The following is a 24,433-nucleotide window of genomic DNA, read 5'->3' on the forward strand; positions in this document are numbered from 1 at the left end:
CAAAATTAGTGCTTAAACAAAAAATTTCCACTAGTTCCGTCTCAATCAAAAGAATGGTACTTTTGTTTTTTTTATATATATACATAGATACCGAATTGATTTTATTATATGTAAAACATTTTTATTTATGAAAATTTTTAAACATAAATAAAAAAAAAACTAACTGCATTAATTGTACTGTATATGATGCAGTTTTTCTCAATCGTGCAATGAAGAATTTTATGGCATGTGTTGAAATTTTCTTCCAATCTATACAATCTGGTTTCACAGCCCATTTTAGAAAATTGCTTTTGAAGTGATGATCTTTGTGAAGATCAATAATCGACGAGTCTAACAATGGAAGTAGTAGCTTCCTCTTCTTCTTCTTCTCCATTCCCCACTCCCACCAGAGTGAAAACATCAAAGTATGATGTTTTCATCAGTTTTAGAGGCGAGGATACTCGCAATGCTTTCACAGCCCATCTTTTTGAGGCTCTGCGCATCAGAAAAGTTTACACCTACTTAGACGAGGTCACTCTCAAGAGAGGAGACGAAATCTCACCTGCGCTACTTCAAGCAATTCAGCAATCCAAGATTTCTGTCATCGTTTTCTCGGAAAATTACGCCGACTCCTCATGGTGTTTGGACGAGCTTGTGAAAATTATGGAATGCAAGGAGATTCTTGGGCAGCAAGTGGTTCCCATTTTTTACCATGTTGATCCTTCGTGTGTGAGGAAACAAAAGGGGACTTATGAGCTTGAACAGCAATTTAAAGATAAGATGGAGAAGTTGCAGATTCATGGGCAGGCATGGAGGAATGCTTTGACGAAAGCTGCCGATTTGTCTGGTTGGAGTACTCACCAGATCAGGTAATCTTCAATTTTATCTTCTTATGTATCCAAAGTTAGGGCTAATTGATTAGTCACATTAGGTATTAGGCTAGGGTTTATTTTTGGGGAATATTAGTATAGCTGTATGCAATAATATTACATTTTGGGAAGTTGAAGTGAAGCTTTAACCAGCTATATATATAGATTAAACCATTACAGGCATAGAAAAAAAATGGTATTTAAACTGAAATGCTCTAGATTTGAAATCACTTCCGTAAAATGTTTTACTTATATGTAGAAGGTCAGTAATCAAATCAACTTAAATGGAACAACAAAACGAATATAATATGGGAGAAATGAAAATTGAAATGGAAGTATTAGTGTTTTTATTTATTTATTGAGATAGGAGGAAGTATTAGTGTTAATAACATACTTTGAATGACAATATTTTGAACTTAAAAAGTTGGGGTTTTTAGTTTGTCTTGTTTTGTTATATATTGTTTGTCTTTTATTAAAAACAAAAAAATAAATACCCAAAGTATCATTCATCTATTACATAGACTAACTTCATTACAATGCTCAAACCACAAACGAAACAAAGGCCAATAATATCTGCAACATACAAGACAAAACTATAGTCGTTACAGAATGCCAACTATCCACAATAGATTTTAGGTATATAAAATTAGCAAGGGTTATTATCTGCCTCAAGGCTTAAGCTCTGAAGAAAGCCATAGAGGGGCGTACGGGCTAAAAAAATGTGAGGACGTTTCTAAAACCAATATCCCCTTCTGTTTTTCAGTCTTCTTCTCTGCCGAAAGGAAAGACAAAGGAGGGAGTCCTCGGATGGGGAAACCCACGATTGAGAGGTCAGATCACACCATCCTCATTGATCCAACTCGGATTGGTATGCACAAAAAGAAAGACCCAACCACATGAGTTTCAGTTTGAGAGCCACCCCAATAAAACACCTCACCTACTCTTTAACAATCAATAAGTTAACCACCAATTTAAATATATATTCCTTTGTTTAAGTTATAGTTGAGATATTTTTATTTATTTTTCAACAATACTTTACACAAAATTACATTAAAAAATAATTAAAATTTAAATATCTATTAATAAATGCACAAAATTTTAATTCATAAATCTTAAAACAAAGGATGAGCATATTCATTCAGTGCTGCTTGGTATTCGGAACTTCTGGATGAGCATATTCATTTTGCCTTACAAAATTACAGCTGCTATTGATAAATGTTGTCGCGATTTCCTTTGGGGTTCTAGAGGGAACAAGAGTAAGTTTCATCTCCCGTCTTGGGAGAAGGTGTGTCTTCCGAAAAATTTGGGTGGAATTGGCTTTCGTGAAGGCAAGAAGTGGAATGTTGCTGTGTTGGCTAAGTACATTTGGGCCTCTTCTAGTAAGCAAGATTGTCTTTGGGTTAAATGGATTAATTCCATCTATCTTAAAAATCATACTATATGGAGTGTCCCTTGTAAGCAAGATATGAGTTGGTACTTCAAGAAGCTGCTCAAAGTTAGACAGTCTACTGACATTCATTCATTGCAGCTTGCTGAAAAGGGAGGGAAATTTAGAGTTAAGAAGTTTTATTTGTCCATGATTTCTGTTCAAAGAGTTATATATGCAGAGACGGTTTGGAACAAACTCATTATGGCCAAGCATAGATTTATCTATTGGCAGATTTTTAACTCTCAGTTGCTAACCAGAGATCACTTGAGCCGATTCATCTCCATCATTTCCTCCCTTTGCCCAGTTTGTGACCTGGCTTTAGAATCACATAGTTACCTCTTCTTGGACTGCCTCTTTGCCCGAAGGCTGTTTGGGGAAATTAGCAGCTGGCTTGGGATCTTTAAGTGGCCGTCTTCTCAGGTGGAGCTCCAGGAATGGTGCCTTTCTGCTACAAGAGACTTGAAGCACCAGATTCTCAATGCTGTTTATGCAGCTGCTTTGTACTTCATTTGGAAAAACAGAAACAATTGCATTTTTGAATTAGCTTGTTATAACATCAGTAGTGTTAGCTCTGAAATTAGGAAAGTTGTTAAATGTAGAATATTGGGTTTGGGTCTTCTTAGAGTTAGCAAAATGGACAGTTATTTGATCAATATTGTAGAGGGCTGGTAGCTGTTGCTCTTTGAGTTCAGTGGCTGTTTCGTTAGCTGCTGTGCTCTTTGCTTCAGCAGCTTTTCTCTGTACTGTTTTGTATCTGTTGGTTTTGAATAAAGATTTCTTCTTTTGTTCAAAAAAAAAAAAAAAAAATCTTAAAACAAATTAATATAGTTTTAATTTTATATTTTATAATGATTTTTATTATAAAATTATAAATATTGAGAAAAATAATAGACTTTTATTATCATTTTAATTTATATATAATTGACGAATACAAATTTATTATCATTATTAATATCAAAATATCTGTTTTTTTATTATGTCATGTTTTCGAGCTAATCTATTCGTGCTTTCATGTCGTGCCGTGTTCAAGCTCATGTCGTGTTGTGCTTATTTGCAACTTTGTGTTGTGCCTGACCCAAGCCTATATTTTTTTATGTTGTGCTAAAAAGCTCGACCCGTATATACAACTCTACTTGTAGATGTGAGACAGTGTAGGGTTTTTAAAAAAAAAAATTGTTAATCGCCCAACCCAAATAAACCGCCCAAACTAAACCGAAAAACCAACAAAAATGCACCTGAATAACCCAACAAAATTTCAAATTGCTCAATTATTATATTGGGCGGGTTGAGAATCATACCAACCCGCCCAATATAACATGAATAAACCAATTAAGAGTTTTGTTTTAGTATTTTTCATTTATACATACATATATTATTACATAAATTATATGTAATATTAAGTAATATTTAAACTTTTAACATTGAATTTAGAATAATGTTTCTAAGTTTGAAAGATGTATAGTATACTTTTAGTTTATTGAATCTAATTATTTGAACACCTAAAAAATACTTAAGATTGGTTTGGACGGGTTAAACATTGGCTGGGAACATACTTTACAAATACATAATTCACTCATTCCTTGATTGGAAGTAGATTAATTATTTCTCTCAGTATTGATACTGTACTTGAATATAGACTGCTAAATTTATGTTGCGATCAAAATTTATATCTGTAAACGAGTTACATAAATGATTATTAGAGTATCAGGAACACTGACTAATTAGTATGTAATTAGAAAGGTTAAGGAACATTCGATTGGACTCTAATTATGAATAATAAGTAGAGGCTAACTCATGCAATGACTGGATAACTCTGAGTTATAGCTTCTAATAATATAAGATGATATTTCTGAGAGTGCAACTATGAATTTTTAGTAGACAAATTCATGGTTAATAAATTAATTTATTAAGCCAAGAGTTAGCAAGATAATTTCTTTATTAGAGCTTAGAACTGAGTTCATTTGTCTCTAGCTTGATAACACAAAGTATTTAGTGAATAAAAGAATTAATGAAGTATTATTTCAAATATTATTATTTGAAAAATAATCAAGTTATAAATAAAATTAGGGAATAAAATATATATATATTTTTATTAAAATTAATTTTAGAGAAAATTAATTAATTATATATATGTTATTTATAAAGTATGAATAAAATGATATTAAAATGGAGAAATAAAATGACAAAAATCATGGACTTATGGGCCACATGATGGGCGACCACACACTAGAATGGAGAGAGCTAGGGTGAAAAGGATTCTATAAATAGATCCTTAAGAGAGAGTGCTAGGGTTAATGCAGTTTTCTAGATTTAGAACCTTAGAAAATTTTATCTTTTTCCCTATAGCTCACGCCAGCCCCAAGTGTATAGTATAGCTATGCGAGTTTGATTTTTACATCTCACAATAGCATATACTCTCATGTGTTGAGATACCAAAGTGTATTAAAAATTCACCATTAAAAAATGAGATCACTCATCCTCTTTATTTTGTGCAAGTCCTAGTTTGGAAGACAAGTAGTAAGTGGGCTATCTCTGAGATGATACACGTAGGAAAGTTTGATATTCGTGTAGTGCATTATTGAGGTAAGTATTCATTTCTTATTCTTTGTATTTTTAATAGATCTATGTGAACAAGATGATCACTTGGTCTCTTGGCAAGAAGTCTGTAAATCTCGTAGCCATGGTGGTTTGGGTATTGGGAATCTTGAGAAGAGGAACAAGACTTTTCTTATGAAATGGTTATGGTGGTTTCCTTTAGAAGATAAGGCTTTATGGCATAGGGTGGTGAAGAGTAGGTATGGGGTAGATGGTGGCCATTGGGACACGGGTGGAGGGGGGAGAATGTCGGCTCGTGGTCCTTGGAGAGATATCTCGACTTTGTATGAGGAGTATAGGAGGATGGTCTCTCTCAAGGTGGGGAGGGGGATAGGATTCATTTTTGGGAGGATGTTTGGCTTGGTGATGTTTCCTTGAAGTTTAAATTCCCTGGTTTATTTTTGGTGTCCATGGCCAAGAATTGTGTGATTAAAGACCTAGCAGTCTTGGAAGGTGAAGGGAGTTTGGGGGGCCTAGGATGGAATTTGCGTTTCAGGAGGAATTTGTTTGATAGGGAGATGTCTAGCTTCGCTCAGCTGTTGTTCCTGCTTCAGGTTGTGGCTTTCCTGTCAATTTTGGAGGACAGGAGGCATTGGGTTCCAGACAATAGTGGAGTGTTTAATTGTAAGTCCGCCTTTCATAGTTTGAGCTGTGCTCATTTAGGCCTTGAGTTGAATTGGGCTAAGAATTTATGGAAGAGTGTCGCCCCCTACAAAGTTAAATTGTTTGAATGGTTGTTATTCTTGGATAAGTTGAATGTTCACGTTAACTTGCAAAGGCGAAGACATTTTCACTATCTGTCGCCAAATTGGTGTGTATGTTGTAAGAATGAAGGGGAGTCAGTTCGCCATTTGTTTCTGGAGTGTTTGTTTAATAGGGAGGTGTGGTTTAAAGTGCTGCCCGAGTTTGGGGTCTCTTGGTGTATGCCTTTCTCTTGTTCTCAACTGTTCCTGTGCCATTTAGAGGGAGGACGGAGGGTGGCTCGTTTGTGGCAGAGTAATGTGTTGGTGACTTTTTGGGCAATTTGGCTGGAGATGAATAGTAGGATTTTTGAAGACGTTCTTGTACAGTGGAAAGTTTTTGGGATAAGATCAAGTTCTGAGTTGCCACTTGGGTATATAGATCAAGAGGTTTTGAGGGAGTTTCTTTCTTGGATCTTTGTAGGGAGTGAAGTTTGTGGTTGTAATAGATTTTGGAGAGTGCGAGTCAATGGGTGTTTTATTTTTTTGTAACCACGGTATTCCTCCGCCATAAGTGAGGGCTCTCAATGTTATTGAGAGAAGGTCAATCTTTGACCCCTCTCTCTTTTTCAAAAAAAAAAAATGAAATGTGCACAAGATGATCCTATTTTAGTTATGGTTACTAGAGTGAGATTTATCTCATGCAAAACAAAGTTTATTTTGCAAAATTTTATGATATATGAGATATAATTTAGAAATACTTAATCATCAATACTAACAATAATGATTACAATTAAAGAAGTAATTCACAATAGAATAACACAATTACAAAGGTAGGTTTTAGAGAGATACAACCTTGAATTGAGAAATTGAATCTTCAAATTTGGGGAACATTTAAAGGCTTATACACAAAAAATATCGCTGTCCAAAATCTCTATTCCAAGTCTTCTTTTAGTTGCTTGAAGCTTCACCAATATGGAATAAGTGACATTTAACAAGTCTTGAAACTCACACAAGTCAAGATTCAATTTCTCAATTCAAGCAATGCTTGATGAGTTTCTTGGAGAAAATAAATATTCTTTGAGAGCTAAAAAAAGAGAGAGCTTAGAGAGAGAATTGAAAAGTGTGATCAAGTCTTTACAATTCTAAAAACATTTATTTATAGTGTAGGCACAAGACGATGCGTCGCCACCCTTCAGGCGATGCACTGCCTGCAGGGTTTTGTCTCGTACTTTGCTTTAGGTGATGCAACGCGATATAAGCAAGTCTAATTTCTTAAAAGTGACCTTAAACACTTCCAAATGCTGAATAATATACAAACCTCCTGTAAGTCTATAGCAAACCTCCTGTAAGTTTTTAAGAAATTCTAAATAATTTACAGTGCTGAAAACAGAATTCAAACTGTTTGTTGCACGCATGATTGTTTTTTTTATACAAACTCTGTTTTCGGCACGGTAAATTATTATGAATTTCTCGAAAACTTGTTGGAGGTTCGTTATAACTACAATAAATGCCATCATAAAAAAAAATTGGGATCAAGACGACCCCTCATGTCCATATAAAGATTGTGTCGTACCAGTAGGGTAAAAGGGACTACCCTATTTCAAACCCTCCCTGAATTATAATATAAATCATAATTTATTGAATATATGTATATATAAAAGAGTATAATTAGCAGGCCGTTGGCTCAAGTCTTGTCTCAATCTTGGTCTATTGCTAACTTTGTTCATGTGTTGAATCTGAATCCAAGTTGATATAAACAGTAGTATAAGATAAATTAAACTATTACAAGCAAATATATAAATAAAAAGAAATTTGGTATTCAAACTGAAATGCTCTAGATTATATTTGAAATCACTTCCTTGGAAAACCTAGTTATGTATGGAACATTAGTCATTAAATCGACCTAAAATAGAACAACAAAACGTATATAATACAAATTTTGGAACGGGAAAATAAACAATTTGAATGGAATTAAATAGGATGAGGTATATTTAGTGTTAATATATAAAAAGTGTGTAGATGACAATTTTTTGGTTTTAAAGGTTTTTTTATTTGTTTTCCATTAACTTTAACGGATTATTTTTATATTTATAAGAATATTTTTATATTTAAAAATAAATGGTAAATGGTAAACATAACTTAAACTTAGATAAAATTAAATAGATAAATAATTAAACAAATTAAAATAACATATTTTTTAGATATTTTACAATGATAATTAATTAAAAATAATAAAACCATACATTTTATAACTTAAATAAAATTTAATTAAACTTAAATTTCATGTATTAGAATAATATCATATTAAATATATAATATAATAAAATTTACTATCAACTACCAACAAACTTAAATTTAAAATCCACGTATAATATTAATATTAATATTAATATTCTATTAAATATATAATATATAATCTTTTGTTGTCATTGCCAATTTAAAAACTAGAATAAACATAAATTTAAACAAAAATTAATTAATTAAAATAAGATATTTTGAAGATATTTTATAATAATTTAAATAATTAAATCACATTTATTTAAAAATAATAAAGGCACATATAATTTTTTTTTTATAATTTTGTGTGGTAGTTTGTTTTTTATCAAGTGATTGAAGCTCTTTTTTTTCATCAAATTCACCAAAGTACATTGCGAGATACATTGGAAACTAAAAATAGTTGATGCATGTATACTAATGTGTACAATATGATTTTTTCTATTATTAATTTTTTTTAAATATTAATATATATACAGATACATATTTATAGACAATTTTTATTAAAATTATAGATCAAACATGCAATGCACGTTGCTTCTACCTAGTAGTGTTAATAACTAACTATGAATGACTATTTTACACAACATTATGATTTTTTTTTGTTCTTTGTTTTAGTCTTTGGAATTATTTTAGTTAAATTAAAGAATAATCAATAATATAGGAACCTAATGCATATGTATGTGTTCTAGCGTGGTTGGGTTAAGATGAGCCAGCGCAAGAGAAAGTAAAATCAGCTATTATAATATAAAATAAAAGTATAATTGGCCGGCCTTTGGCCTTGTCTCATCCTTGTCTATTACAAACTGTGTTCGTAAATGTTAGGTCTGAATCCAAGTTGATCGAAGCAATAGTTGAAGATATTATCAAGAAATTGAAATCTATGTCTTCTTCAAGTGCTTGGTTGGAGCTAGCTGGAATACAAAGACGCATGAAGCAAGTTGAATCAATGTTGTGCCTAAACTCATCCAGTGATCGGGTGATAGTGGTGGGCCTTTGGGGGATGGGGGGTATAGGCAAGACAACCCTTGCTCGGGCTGTGTTTGACAAGATTTCTCATCAGTTTGAAGGTTGTTGCTTTCTTTCAAATGTTAGAGAAGAATGGGACCATGGACGAAAAAAGTATGATTTACAGAAAAAGCTTTTCTTGGAGTTATTGGATGAAGAAAGTAAAAGTATGAAAATGCTATCCTTTTTTGACAGAGATAGACTCCTTTATAAGAAGGTTCTCATAGTTCTTGACGATGCTAATGATTCAGAGCAATTGGACTTTTTGACTCGAGATGGGGAATGGTTTGGGTTGGGGAGTAGAATCATCATAACAACAAGAGATATGCAGTTTCTTAAGAATCGAGTTGATGAGATATACAAAGTTGAGGGATTAAGTTTTGATGAAGCTTTCCAACATTTCCAAAAGAATGCTTTAAGAAGAAAAATTCCAATAGCTGAGTTTACAGAGCTTTCAATAAGGGCAGTAAAGTATGCAGAAGGTATTCCACTAGTTCTTCAAGTATTGATGGGTTCCCTATTTAGTTATAATAGTAAAGGGGAATGGAGAAGTTTACTGGATGACTTAAAATATCCGGCCAATGAAAAAATTCATGATGTGCTAAAGATAAGTTACGATGGTCTAACTAGAAAAGAAAAAGATGTCTTTCTTGACATTGCATGCTTTTTCAAAGGAAAGGAAAGAAGTTACGCGGAAGGAATACTTAAAGGTTGTGATTCCTTTGTTGGCATGAGAATAGATAATCTGGTTGATAAGTCTCTCATAACTATCGAGAAACGCAGAAATTCGCTTTGGATGCATGATTTGGTACAAGAAATGTGCTGGGAAATTGTTTTCCAACAATCCATTAACAAGCCTGGAAAGCGTAGTAGATTATGGAATCCTGATGATGTTTATCATGTCTTCAAAAATAATAAAGTAAACAAAATAAAAATTTGAGCAAGTTTTTTATTTGAAATGCTATTTTGATGTCTATATCCTTATTAGTTTGTTTTTCTTTACTTTAGGTCTCTGCTATGGTTGAAGGAATATTCTTGGATGTCTCTAAGATTAAAGGATTAAACTTGAGCCCTGCAGTGTTCCTGGAGGCAAACAATCTGAGATTGCTCAAAATTCATAATTCTAAAAGAACCAACGATAGCAAATTATGTTTCCCTCAAGGTCTTCAATCTCTTCCAGATGCACTTAGGCTTCTTTACTGGAGAGAGTATCCATTCAAAACTTTGCCATTAAGTTTTGATCCTGAGAAGCTTGTTCGACTTAGAATGCCACACAGCCAGGTTGAGCAACTTTGGGATGGAATCCAGGTACATAAGTGTTTTAATATATAATGTTGTATTTTCTGATGTTTACCTTTGATTCAGCTATTTCTCTTTTGATACAGCATTTGCCGAACTTGAAGCTTATCGATCTCAAATACTCAGAGAACCTGACCTGTATTCCAAATCTGTCTCAAGCTCCTAATCTTGAAGTGCTGGATCTCGACTATTGCATAAATTTGCTCCCTCTTGCAGCACATTTCAAAAATCTTGGAAAGCTTACTTGTTTGTATATGAATCATTGTGCAAAGCAAAGAAGTCTTCCCAACATAAGATCTCTTGAAACTCTTGAACTTAGGGGCTGCCAGAATCTTAAAAATATTCCAGAATTAAAGGGAAATATGACTAACTTAGATTTAAGTAACACTCCAATAGAAGAATTGTCTTCATCTATTGGTTCCTTGGACCAACTCCAATCATTGAAACTTGAGAAGTGTACAAACCTTAAGAGTCTTCCTGCAAGCATTTGTCACTGGCAATACTTGACTGAAATTAATCTATATGGCTGCTCGTCTCTCGAACATTTACCAGATCTTCCAAGGACTCTAAGGTCGTTAGATGTGAGTGGAGCAGCAATAGATCAACTGCCCACATCAATTGAATCTCTTCCTTATCTCATCTTCTTTCTTTTAAGGGATTGCAAAAGGCTTCAAAGTCTGCCAACATGCATGTACAAGTTAAAGAAACTTGGTTGGCTTAATCTGCGTGGTTGCTCTAAAATTGAGAACTTCCCAGACATTTTAGAGCCTATGGAGAAATTATTTTACCTTAATTTATCTGGAACAGGTATTATAGAGTTACCTTCTTCCTCAGTTAAAAACCTACCTAATCTTAGTTTCTTGAACTTGGAAATGTGTGAAAATCTCAAGTTTCTCCCGTTGCCTGAGCTTCCATTCTGTCTAAACAATCTAAATGCACAAGGTTGCACATCATTGGAGACTCTATCACTTTCAAGGATCGAAGTCACAAAACCTTATGGCCGTTCCGGATTCAGTAATAATAAGTTCATCTCTTTTTTGAATTGCCTAAAGTTGGACCAGAACGCACTCAACATCATAATAGCTGATGCGCAGATTATAATTATTTACATGGCAAGTCGAATATTGTCAACTGAAATCTGCGTATGTCTCCTTTTCCTAGTTCTAAATTAAATTGTTATTCATATGGACAATCCTCAAACTTGTCTATTATTCCTAAAGTTGTCCCTGCATTTGAGCACGTCTCTTCTACATTTGCTGAAATGGCGGACTACTTTGAGGGATAACTTTGGAAATGGTGATGAAGTTTGAAGATCTTTCATTCATATAATCTCAACTTAATGAGTAAATTCTCACAGATCCAATGATTTCTGTGTATCGTGCAGCACTATCATCTCTATGCTTGTATTTGCTATCCCGGCAACAAAATTCCGAAGTGGTTCAACTATATTGCAGATTCTTCAGAGGCTGTCCAAGTTCCTTCGAATTGGCACAATTCCAACTTCTTGGGTTTTGCTGTATGCTTTGTAGCTGAATTTGAGGAGCTCAATGAATCTTATGGAAGTTTACAATTTCTATTTGAGTTTCAAGTGATGACCAAGTCAGGTGAATGTCACAAATCCAGACGTATTTTGGAGATACGTTCCTATGAATACTATGAGACAGCAAGTAATATAGGAACTCAAATTCTTAATTCAGATCATGTATTCATGTTGTACGAGTACAAAAGTTTTCTTGCTTGTCAAGAAATAGAAGAAGCTGATAACATGACAGGATTCTCATTTTCAATCCATCCAATCGGTGGGGATGATGTAACTGCTTGTAGAGTGAAGACATGTGGTATCCGCATGTTGTATCTCGAAGAAGCTCAGGAATTTGGTCTCCTGACTAAACCTGATTATGATTGGAAATCAAGAGTGGAAGAAGAAGAAGATGATTATGATGATGATGATGATAATGATCATCATCATAATAATTCTACAGAAGAACATCATGTTTATGAATTCTTTTGCAACTTTGGTTCCAATGATTGTGAAAATAAAATCAGAGACTGCTGTGAACCGAGTGAAAAAAGAAAAGTAGGTGATGATGAATCAAAAATAAGTGATGTAGATGACTCTGCTTTGAAAAAGAAAGATTGTGATACACCAAGTACAAGTATTGCTGCTATAGATTATGTTGAAGGAGGAGAAGCTCTTCTTAGCTTAAACTGGTCTAAACAAAAAAAATGTCATGGAACTCTTAACAGTGTCTTTACTGATGCAAAAGAGCACGAGCAAGAACCAAATAGAAGTGAAATAGCACCCAATTCTGCTGCAAAAGATCACGAAGAAGATTCAAAACCAAGCCAAAGAGGGACTATGGACTTTATTGAAGCTGACAATGAGGATCTAAATTCATTTGCAAATGGCTGCTTACTGTTTCTCTCCCATATTAAGGGTAAATTATTATCCTTAATCTCATCACTTTTTCTTTTTCCAATTTTTTTTAATTGAAATATGGATGCAGCTATTTGCAAAGGAATTTTTGGGAATAAAGCTGGTAATGAGCTTAACCAAGAATCATCATTTTCGTCTGGATCAGTCCAAGAGCGTCTTCAGGCTCTGGAGGTAACAATACAAAATCTTCAATCAGAGAATGCTAAGTTGCGAGATCAGAGTCATCAGCTTTCACAGCAGTATTTACAGATGCCAGCAACTATGCCTAGATCACCACTGCTTGAATTATCTTCTCCATTTCCAATGCAGTTACCTGGCCAGAACATGCAGATCTTGCAGTACTACCCGCAAATGGTGCCAGCAGATCACCAAGGTTATACTAATGAGCAAATATTGCACTGTCCACAAATGGCGATGTCGAATATGCCTCCTACATTTCCTTCACATCCATCTTATCAGAACCAGCATGTGTCTCAACACTGGCACATGATGATGTCCAGGCCCCTTGGATTTCCTGCAAACCAGGCTGATCATCTACGCCCTTCATCATCATCTCAACAATATTTTGACCCTGATTTTCGTGGATTATAGTAGAAGGTAAATATGAACATGGATTCATATTGATATCTACTTTTTGGTTCTATTATTCCTTAGAAGTGTTTCTGGTCTTCTTTTTGTTAATTTTGAATTCAGGTGATCGATCTGTTTACTCTACAGCCAAGCCTTGCCTACTGGGAACTTGTTAGTTTGAATTTTTATATATTTACTTTTTAGGGTAAAAAAATGTATTTATGAGTATTGTGAAAATTGCTAACTTGATAGTGTTTACTATGCGTGTATATATTGTTTTAAAAAAACCATTGGACGTGCTTTTTGTCTCACTAGAGAGGAATGGAGAGGTGAGCTCTTTGTGCAATAGATGTTTGAATGAAAAGTTAATTTTCATGTTTTGTTTGCTTGTAAAGAGGTCTGGATGCTTCATGATGGATGTCCTTGGGTTTTGATGAGTGTGGAGAGCAAAAGTTGTTCCATTGATTTTGAATTGTTTGTAGCTTTGGCTTGGCAAATCTGATATGCTATGAATGGTTTTGTATGTAGGCATGATATATTTGGATATTTTAAAACAATCACATTACTTTTTTTTTTTTTTTTCTGTTAGTTGATAAATGAAATTAGTCTCTAAATATGAGTCCATTTGGCATGGCTTTTAGAAGTGTGCTTTTGGTTCCATACGCTTTATAATGTAATGCCTGTTAAAAGTGTTTGGATGAACCAGTTAATAATATTGTAATTGTTTGATTTTCACAAGGACTGGCTCCAAATTACTGAATAGAGTCTCCACCTTAGTTCGGTTGGACACAATGATGGTTTTGGTGAAAAGAGAAACGTATGTTATTTTCAATCATTGAAGATGATGACCTTTCATTATATATTACTGTTTGGTTGTGTATCATATTATTGGTTGATCACTTATCCCAGTTTTTAAGTGAAAACACAAACTTTTCAGATCCTCATTGTCAGCTACAATTTGCAAATGAATTTAGATCCTCGTTGTCAGCTACCCTTATAAAATAAAAATAAAAAATCATGACAGATGAGTAAAAAATCTCCTACTAGTAGAATTTCCCCAAGGAAAGACAAATTTGCAAAATAATTCTTTTCTAGAATATATATTTTTTGGTGTACAAAAGTAAAAAGCCATGGAGATATCAATTTTATCATTAAACAATTGCAGTTACAAAGACAACTAGTAAGCATCTTTCCTAATGAGAAGAACATTTTCTACCTAAACACATGGCCACATGCAGACTTATATGGTGCAAGTGTCATTGATTCTTGAAGTAAATTTCTTGGCCTTTTCCATACTTTCATAAAACTCAAGCTAAGCCTTAGCTTAATCAGCCCCTTATGAGTGTGAGGCTAATAGCTGTGACAATGATTGTAGATAGAAGATCAAACTAGAGCTGAGATGAGTCCAGGTAGTCACAAGTTTCCAGCAACTGTGCTCACCCAATTCCAATGTAAACCATGGTTTTTTTCACTTCATGTGGAGATACTCTTCCTCCAAGTAGAAGAACTGAAAAGTCATGGTTTTTTCACTTCATGTGGAGTACTTTCCCTTGCCATACTTGTCCTCTCAAATCTTGCTTCAAATGTCCAAACTGGTAAGCTGCTGCTACTCTTTTTTACGCAATACATAACTATATATAAAAATATTTATGTATGCAACTGTATAAAAGTAGGATAATTTTTTAGAGATGTTTCCTTCATTATCAACTTTTTCAGCTTATGTGTGATTGTTTCCATGGAAAGCCTTTACTTTTTCCAGGGAAAAAAGAGTTAGAAATTTAGTATTTAATCAAAACTACAAAAGCTATTTTTTTTTGTAGCAAACTGAAAAGGCAAATTTCAAATAAAAAATAAGCATTGGAAATAACTAGCTTCATTTTAGATTATATAAAAGTTCACAACAAAGACTAGGTAGGTCCTTAAAGTTTTTATTTTCTCACTGCTCCAAAGCCTCAATGGGCAATGAGACACATAGCACCCGCCTTCCTCTGTCCATCACAAAAAATGTCATTTATTTTCTTATTTGGTGTATTTCAAATACCTCCTGATCCATTTCATTATGGTAGACTTTTCTAATTTGATCTATAAACATTGCACCTTCTTCAAATTTTAGCTGCCTGGTCTTTAAATGTCTTTTCAGTTCTTCTACTTGGAGGAAGAGTAGCAGCCATATCTCCTCATGAAGTAAAAAATCCATAGCTTTTTTTGGGGTGGGTGAGCACAGTTACTGGAAACTTGTCGCTACCTGGTTCGGCTGCTAATCTAATCGTGTGTGAGCAGGCTCTTCAATCTCCATCTATCAAGTATACACTCTCTTTCCGGCGAAGTCATTGTGTGCTAAAGGTCTTGATAATCTTGAGAACGAGCTGAATGTATGAATCTTAAAGTTAGCAACTCTTTATGTTATCATTTTCCAACATTTTGTATTGAACTGACTGATTTTAGACCAATTCAGGAGCTTGAGAAAAGTGATGCACTGGCAGAGGAGGCAAAAAGAAAGCCTAAGGCCAAGTAAAGAAGATGGCCACACCTGTTTCTAAAGTTTCCAGACAAGCACCGTAAGCCCCACGCAAGAATACCAAGAAAGCCAACAATGCTGAAGATGTTGACCGAATCATCGAAACATTTAATTCCGCAATGGATTTCAGCAAGCTGGATTAGTTAGTTACAAGCATGAAAAAATCTTCGAAAAGTGTTGTTGGACATTCATCAGTCCTTGTGCATTTTTAGACAAACCTCCGGAGAAAGGGAAACCATTGGCAGAGCAGCCCCAAAGAAGGCTGCTACTTCTAAAAAGGTATGCCTTGTTCTCATGTTCTCAAACCAAAACAAGGAAAAGAAAAGGATAATACTCATGTTGTCTCTGCGAAACTAATGATGGTATTGGATTTCTGAGCAGGTGGTAGTCAGTGATGATGATGATGATGAATTACTTGAGTTGAAAGATTGACTTGATTGACTTACTGCCTACAATCTTGACTCATCTCCTGATAAACCAGCAGGTGCATGTTCTTGAACTTTTGCTTAGTATTTGCATATTTTAATGTGCCAAGTTTTTGGCTTAACTTAGTGTTTGTTGTCTTGGCCATGGATACAGAAGTGCCACAGACTGCTCTAGCCACGAAGAAAGCACCTACCAAAAGGGCTACTGCAAAGAAGAAAACTCTTCCAGATGCTGATCTTGATGATGATGATGACAACAGCAACTTTGAAATGGAAGCTAGTGCAGGTTCCTCTGGTGGTAAGAAGGGAGGAAAGAAAGGAGCTGCAGCAAAAACAAAGGCAGCCAAGGCTCCTACAGCAGCAGCAACAACGAGGAGAGGAGGTGTAGCAGCCAGCAAACAGGCTCAGTTGCTTGGGCAGAAGTTTTTGACAGATATGCTGAAGCCTGCTGCTGAGTGTTCAGGGATTTCGCCAGAGAAGAAAGGGAGGAAAATGAGGGAATTCCCATTTAACAAGAAGAGTGGTTCTTTGTTGGAAAGGACTATTGGTAAAGAAGACGATGAGGATGAAGAAGCATCTAATGAGAGTGGATAGAAGCCAACTTCCTTTTCTACTTCTGTGGCTACTGATGAAGCATCTGAAGTCCCAACAACAAAAGCTAGACCGCTGAGTGTTCCATTATTCTTTCCCTTCTGGCAGACTCAATTTGGGGAGTCTTCTTCCTTCTCATCTCAGCTTCCAAAACAGAACTATCTTCAATGTAAGTTCCTTCTTCCAAAGCGATTTCCTCGTCCTTTTTTATGAAACAAAACCCACCCTTCAATACACGCATAAGAGAATTGACATCATATTGACAGTGACACCAACTAGCATGGCAAGGAGTCCCAATAGAAATTTTCCCAAGGAAATTTTGCTTTGCATGGCAATGACCAAGTTCATGTGTGGATTTGCCAATAGGAGGTGCATGCAGCCAAGCCGATGTTTGCACTTGAGTCCAAGGCCAGTAAGAAAGGATGTCATTAGTAAATAATGCACTTTTGACAGAGCAGACATTATGCAGATTCTGCAAAGCACATCCTTTGCGCCTTGAGACTTCCATGAAAGAAATTGACCGACATACTTGAACATTTCATCTTTCTTAAGATAGATACCAATAAACCATAACATACATTCTTTCTCTGCTTCTTGTTGTCTATCTTGAGAAAGATGAAATACACTCTGGTGGTGTTTCTACATGCTCTGAACTATATTTAACCCTCTAATACAGGAAAAACTAGCCAGTACAAGATGTAATAGATGAGATTGGTGATAACAAAATAAAAACAAAAAACACATACATACATACAGTATCGATCCTTTATTTTATAGAAAGCATATAACTGATGATGCTGCTCTTAACTAAGTTCTCATGGCTTCAACTGAATTTTAATGAAGGCATAGCTTTTTCATTACCATCTTATTTTTCAGATTCAACATTGTAGTGTTCAAACTATTATATAATACTTTTAATATTTTAAAAACTAATAATCAACAAGATAACACTCAAATTGTAGTCTTCCACCTAAAACAATAGTGTAGTGTGAGTTGGGAGTTATTTTATGTATCTATAAAATACTTTTAATATTTTGTAAACTTTTTATTTATATTATACTAGTGTAGTAAATACATATTTTATAATGGAATTCCATAGTTATATTACTAATCACTTGTCTATCTTAGTTTTTTATCATTTGATAGTATGCGTATATGTGTAGAAAAACTAAGAATTAATCACACTTCTACAACTATGAATATTATTTTGAATGGTAATTATTTACATGTATCAACTATTAATATCATAATTTATAACATTGTTTTTTGGTCCATATACTTGAATGTTTTTTACTACCGTATTGATTGGGTCCAAAATTACTTAGGAGAGTTTGGTACGTGGAGTTCAAAATAATAAGATTAAATAAAATATTAAAAAGAAGGTTATAATTGTCTAGAAATTTAGAATTGTGTTTAGTTGTACATGAGAATGTTAAGTTAGATTCGTATCAATTTACATTATTTAATTAAGCATATGAATCTTATATATTACTTTAAAAAAATGATTAAAAATTAATTATATGTATAATTCACTGTATTATAACTGAAGAGAATATTTAGAACCCACATTTTTTAAATGATTTAAGATTAGCATCTGATGGAGTAATCTCGTACCAAACCAAAAAAAAAACAGACAGAATCAATCGATCGATCTAACAATGGAAGTAGGAGCTTCGTCATCGTCTTCTCCTACCAGACGCAAGATCGAGTATGATGTTTTCATCAGTTTTAGAGGCGAGGATACTCGCTACGCTTTCACAGCCCATCTTTTTGAGGCTCTGCGCATCAGAAAAGTGCACACCTACTTAGACGAGGTCACTCTCAAGAGAGGAGACGAAATCTCACCTGCGCTACTTCAAGCAATTCAGCAATCCAAGATTTCTGTCATCGTTTTCTCGGAAAATTACGCCGACTCCTCGTGGTGTTTGGACGAGCTTGTGAAAATTATGGAGTGCAAGGAGATTCATGGGCAGCAAGTGGTTCCCATTTTTTACCACGTTGATCCTTCGTGTGTGAGGAATCAAAAGGGGCCTTATGAGCTTGAAGAGCGATTTAAAGATAAGAAGATGGAGAAGTTGGAGATTCATGGGCAGGCATGGAGGAATGCTTTGACCAAAGCTGCCAATTTGTCTGGTTGGAGTACTCAGCAGATCAGGTATTCAATTATATGTTCTTATTTATCCAAAATTAGGGCTAATTAATTAATCAATCACTTTATGATAGGGTTCATATTGGAAAGTTGAAACTTATGATCAAACTGAAATGCTTATAGAAGATTAATAATGCATATCCATGAAGGTGTTGCTAGCTAGCTATTTTTGTGGTTAAATTAAGATTGGTAAAAGCAAGAGAAAATATTAGAGTTTTGAGTATGAAATTACAGTATAAATAATAATTTATTAAATATATATTACAATAATAATAATTAGCTGGCCTTTGCATTGTCTCATCCTTGTCTATGTCTAACATTGTTCATATGTGTTAGGTCTGAATCCCAATGGATGAAAACAATTGTTGAAGATATTATCAAGAGATTGAGGTCAATGTCTTCTTCAAGTGCTTCTTTGAAGGAGCTAGCTGGAATACAAAGACGCATGAACCAAGTTGAATCAATGTTGTGCCTAAACTCATCCAGTGATCGGGTGATAGTAGTAGGCCTTTGGGGGATGGGGGGTATAGGCAAGACAACCCTTGCTCGGGCTGTGTTTGACAAGATTTCTCATCACTTTGAAGGTTGTTGCTTTCTTTCAAATGTCAGAGAAAAATGGGACAATGGACGAAATAAGTATGATCTACAGAATCAGCTTTTCTGGGAATTATTGGATGAAGAAACTAATAATACGAAAATGATGTCCTCTTTTGACAAAAATAGACTCCACTCCAAGAAGGTTCTCATAGTTCTTGATGATGCCAATGATCCAGAGCAATTAGAATTTTTGGCTGGAGATGGTAAATGGTTTGAGTTGGGGAGTAGAATCATCATAACAACAAGAGATGTGCAATTGCTTAAGAATCGAGTTGATCATGAGATATACAAAGTTGAGGAATTAAGTTTTGATGAAGCTTTCCAACATTTTCAAAAGATTGCTTCAACAAGAAACATTCCAATAGGAGAGTTTACAGAACTATCAAGAAGGGCAGTAGAGTATGCAGGAGGCATTCCACTAGTTCTTCAAGTATTGATGGGTTCCCTATTTAGTGATAATAACAAAGGGAGATGGGAAAGTGTACTGGATGACTTAAAATATTCTCCCAATGAAAAAATTCATAATGGGCTGAAGATTAGTTACGATGTCTAACTAGTAAAGAAAAAGATGTCTTTCTTGATATTGCATGCTTTTTCAAAGGAGATGAGAGAAGTGATGCAGAAAGAATACTAAAAGGTAGTGATTCCTTTGTTGGCATGAGAATAAATAATTTGGTTGGGAAGTCTATCATAACTATTGACAAAGACAACCATTCGCTTTTAATGCATGATTTGGTGCAAGAAATGTGTTGGAAAATTGTTAACCAACAATCCATTAACAAGCCTGGAAAGCGTAGTAGATTGTGGAAACATCAAGATGATTATCGTGTCCTCAAAAATAATAAAGTAAAAATAAAAAAATTGCACAAGTTTTCCATTTGAAATGCAACTTTGATATCTATATGCTCATTAGTTCGTTCTTCTTGACTTTAGGTATCGGCTCAAGTTGAAGGAATATTCTTGGTCATCTCTAAGATTAAAACATTCAACTTCAGCTCTGATGTATTCCAGAAGGCAGACAATCTCAGATTGCTCAAAATTCATAGTTCTGACAGAATCAACAATGCTAAATTATGTTTCGGTCAAGGTCTTCAATCTCTTCCTGATGCACTTAGGCTTCTTTATTGGGAAGAATGTCCACTCAAAACTTTGCCATTAACTTTTGATCCTGAAAAGCTTGTTGAACTTAGAATGCCAAAGAGTCAAGTTGAGCAACTTTGGAATGGGATTCAGGTACTATTTCTTTATGTGTTTTAATAAAGAAAATTAATATTTTGACGCTCTTAGTCTAAGCGCATTAATAAATATATTTAATAACTATCTAATACTTTAAATATTCAAAATTTATGATGTGTCTATTTTTAGTCAAAGCTATTTTTAAACAATTCTCACAAAATACATTAATATATATATTTATAAACCTTCTTAAGGCAAATTAACAAACTTAAAAGAAAATAAATAAAATTCAAAACTAAAACAAATTCAAAACTATATTTGTTATATTTTATTTAATTTAAGTTTCATTAATTATAAGGTTATTGGCGGCAAAACTACCAAGCTTTTTATAAGTGTAGCATATAATTATCCAAAAAAAATTTCGAAGAAAGTGTATAAGCTCACTAAAACACTCATGTGTTATTACCCACTGACACTTCAAAAACTTGGGTAGTTTCACCGTCAACATTCATATTTTTATCTATGTATATTCATTTTACAAGAATATAGTTTGAATATTATAAATGGGAGTTGTATTTACACACACAAATATCTGAATACACTTCAAATTAAGTATACCTCATTCCATAAAAAAAGTACATTTATCTATTATTAAATATTTCATATGTTAGACCTTGAATTCTATACCATTTAAAAAAAAAAATTATGCTCATCAATTATTAAAAAATAGAATTGAATGTTTTTAACTAACAAATTGAATAATTCTTGATAAAAACTAATAATTATATAGGAAAATAGAGATATAAATAATCTTAAAAATAAATTTATAACAAGTTAAGAATTATCAAAGATGAATAATTCTTGATAAAAATAAAAAATAAAAAAATTGGCTATTTAGGACTTTTGTCCCCAAATTATGACATATACATTATTGTGCTTCTTGACTTTTTCGAGTAGTTAAAGATTACTCTGAATTATTCACAGTTTTGTAAGGTGTTATTTCTGTTAAGTTTTATTCTATGTGGTTAACGGATAGTTGATATGACTATTTGGTCCCTGAATTGTCATTAACACGTCAGCGTCATTTGTATAATTTTCATTGTCACATCAGCGCTATGTGTATAATTTTAAATTAAAATAATATATATTTTGTATGAAAAATTATAATTAAAATTAATTCAAAAATACAAAAAAAAAACTTTTATTATTTTTAAAAGATTAATTTTTTTAATGAATTCTTAAAAGATTAATTAAATAAATATTTTAAATATTAAAAAAATAAAATCGAAACTCATCTAAAAATTTTTGTTTTAAATTATTTATTTTTAATAATGATGAAATTAATAAATTTTAATATGATAGTCACATACGATAAAACTTAATAGAAGTAAAAGTACCACTTTACAAAAAGTAATTTTTAAGGACTTTGAAAAGTCGGTAGTTCAAGACAAAAATCATAAATCAATTGGTTATTCATATATGGACAATCCTTAAACTTGTCTATAAGTCCCAAAGTTGTCCCTGGCCAGCATTTGGTTGTGTCTCTTCTACAGTTGCTGAAATTGTGGACTTATTTTTCATTCACCAAATCCTAATAAATTAATGAGTAAATTTTTATGGATCCAACAATCATGATTTCTGTGTATCGTGCAGTTCTATGATAGCTGTGTTTGTATTTGCTATCCGGACAACGAAATTCCAGAGTGGGTCAACTATATTACAGCTTGTTCAGAGGTTGTCCCACTTCCTTCGAATTGGAACAATTCGAACTTCTTGGGTTTTGCTCTATGCTTTGTTGCACAATTTGACCAGTACAATCTCTTTAATCAAGGTTTAAGATTTCTTATTGAGTTTCAAATGAAGACCAAGTCAGGTAAATGTCACAAATGCAGTTTTTTTGAGAAGATAGTTCCTGATTGTGATGATGATGACGAAAGATTTCTTGCTTGTCACACACCTTTTGAGCTTAATTTAGATCATGTATTCATGTTGTATGAGTCTGAAATCTTTTTTGCTTATCAAGAAATAGAAGAAGCTGATCATATTACTGAAGTCTCATTTTCAATCTGTCCAGTAGGTGTAGATAAAGTAACACCCATTCACTTGTGTAGAGTGAAAACATGTGGCTTCCGTTTGTTGTATCTTGAAGAAGTTAGGGAATTTAGTCTCCTGACTGATTCTGATGATGATAATGAATTATGACTCCCTGAAGAAGAAGATCATGTTGAATATAAATGTAAAAGAAGAATAATAATAATAAGATGATGATGATAATTCTACAGATTTGTCTGAATTATCTAACTCCCCTGCAGAAGAAGGTCCTCCTCTTAGCTTAAACTGGTCTGAGCCAAGTTGATGCCTTGTAACAGTGTCTCTTCTGATGCAAACGAACACGACCAAGAACCAACTGGAAGTGAAATACAACCCTCCTATGCTGCAAAAGATCTTGTAGAAGATGTCAAACCAAGCCAAAGTGGACTATGGACTCTACTGAAACTAACAATGAGGGATCTAACTTCTTTTTCAAATAGTTGCTTATTGTTTCACTCCCATATTAAAGGTAAAATTATTATTCACAATCTTATATCACTTTTTTCTTTTTCCATTTTTGATTTTAATGAAATATGGATGCTGTACAAAATCCTCGATATAATAACATGAAGTTGCGATCAATTTGATTGGTCTGCAACCAAGCCATGCCAACTGGGAACTTGTTTGTTTGAATTTTGATGTAGTTACTTTTAAGTTTACTTTTTATGATAATTATCATTTTAGGGAGTCAAAATGGATTTTTGATTGCACTTAAAATCTGAAGATAATATTCCCAGGTATCTAAATAGCAGTTGCTATAGTTTTCTTCTTTTCTTCAAATATTGTGTTCCTCAAGTTTGTAGAGTTAGGCGAGGCTATGCATTTGATTGCGTCTACTATGCATTTACATTTTTTTTAAGAATAACTAACTGCTAAAGTTTGGAGAGCAATTGTAGTTCCATTGATTTCAATTTGTGGCTTTTAAAGTGTGCTTTAGACTTTATCTGCTCTGTAATGTCTGTTAAAAGTGTTTGAGTGAACCACTTAAATTGGCTCACATGTTGCTTTGGAATCCGATTGCCTACAAGTTATTCAAGCCGTCAATAATAAGAGACTTGATAACTCTTGTTTTGGCTCAATTATTAGGGATATCATTGTAATGAGTGACCATTTTGTTGTCATCTCTTTTAGATTTTGTGCTAGGCTGGCTAATAGTGTTGCTCGGGCATCCTTATTGTATAAACTATTTTATTGAGGCTGATGCCTTTATGCAATGATATCTCCTTGGTACTCTTTTTCCCTCTTGAGATTTTTCCACTGGGTTTGCTCTTGAGGGTTTTAATGAGGCCAAGTTTTTCTTCAACAAAAAAAATATTCTAGATACTATCAAGATGTAAAACTCAAAGCTTTGTTTGTGATACAGATTCTCTCACTGGAGATCTAAAAAAAAACAAGCAGGATGAGGACCAAAACAAGAGCACTAATTTATAGTAGGATATTATTCCTGTCACATTTATAATTCCTTTACTCTACTTGTGTAGAAGTAGTAGTAATGGAGTGTGTGCTTTTTTTTATTATGGATTTTGAGGTGGATGTCACTGCTACCTAGCATATGCTCCCTTCCCAGTTGACAAATAATATATTAAAAGAATGTCTTTTGTCCATTTGCTTATATCAAATACTGATGCAAAATTTTCCATTTCATATTCCACCTTCTATATCCTCTCTAGATTTATTAACATGGATTATTTTACCAAGATGATATTTTACAAATTATTCCAGTTATTGTATACTTATTATTTA

The 24,433-nt window shown here is 33.6% G+C and overlaps 2 protein-coding genes across 12 annotated transcripts; both read left to right on the forward strand.

Annotated features, from left to right (window-relative positions):
* Window positions 1–108: 108 nt before the first annotated feature.
* Window positions 109–17,611, forward strand: LOC133778444 (TMV resistance protein N-like). 8 transcript variants are annotated; one of them, XR_009869103.1, is made up of 12 exons: window positions 109–848; window positions 8,655–9,756; window positions 9,846–10,145; window positions 10,223–11,278; window positions 11,521–12,574; window positions 12,644–13,170; window positions 13,883–13,960; window positions 14,519–14,738; window positions 15,284–15,515; window positions 15,599–15,940; window positions 16,043–16,145; window positions 16,241–17,611. XR_009869103.1 is itself a non-coding variant. In XM_062218378.1 (7 exons), exons 1-6 carry the CDS (start codon window positions 337–339, stop codon window positions 13,162–13,164), a joined length of 4,545 nt encoding a protein of 1,514 aa, XP_062074362.1. In that variant the 5' UTR covers window positions 109–336; the 3' UTR covers window positions 13,165–13,170; window positions 14,309–14,498. The 8 variants fall into 8 exon arrangements, 3 of the variants coding, with proteins under 3 accessions (XP_062074362.1, XP_062074363.1, XP_062074361.1); XR_009869104.1 differs by lacking the exon at window positions 13,883–13,960 and adding an exon at window positions 14,309–14,414; XR_009869102.1 differs by lacking the exon at window positions 13,883–13,960 and having other exon boundaries at window positions 16,241–16,846; window positions 16,944–17,610.
* Window positions 17,612–18,258: 647 nt separating this feature from the next.
* Window positions 18,259–24,294, forward strand: LOC133778438 (disease resistance protein RPV1-like). Of its 4 annotated transcripts, none has more exons than XM_062218367.1 (5): window positions 18,259–18,832; window positions 19,163–20,060; window positions 20,357–20,656; window positions 22,253–23,159; window positions 24,054–24,294. In XM_062218367.1, exons 1-2 carry the CDS (start codon window positions 18,336–18,338, stop codon window positions 19,974–19,976), a joined length of 1,311 nt encoding a protein of 436 aa, XP_062074351.1. In that variant the 5' UTR covers window positions 18,259–18,335; the 3' UTR covers window positions 19,977–20,060; window positions 20,357–20,656; window positions 22,253–23,159; window positions 24,054–24,294. The 4 variants fall into 4 exon arrangements, with proteins under 4 accessions (XP_062074351.1, XP_062074352.1, XP_062074350.1 ...); XM_062218368.1 differs by lacking the exon at window positions 24,054–24,294 and having other exon boundaries at window positions 22,253–22,472; window positions 22,912–23,323; XM_062218366.1 differs by lacking the exon at window positions 24,054–24,294 and having other exon boundaries at window positions 19,163–20,269; window positions 22,253–23,323.
* The last annotated feature ends 139 nt before the right edge of the window (window positions 24,295–24,433 follow it).

This window comes from Humulus lupulus, chromosome 5 (genome assembly GCF_963169125.1).
Source record: "Humulus lupulus chromosome 5, drHumLupu1.1, whole genome shotgun sequence".
NCBI lineage: Eukaryota > Viridiplantae > Streptophyta > Magnoliopsida > Rosales > Cannabaceae > Humulus > Humulus lupulus.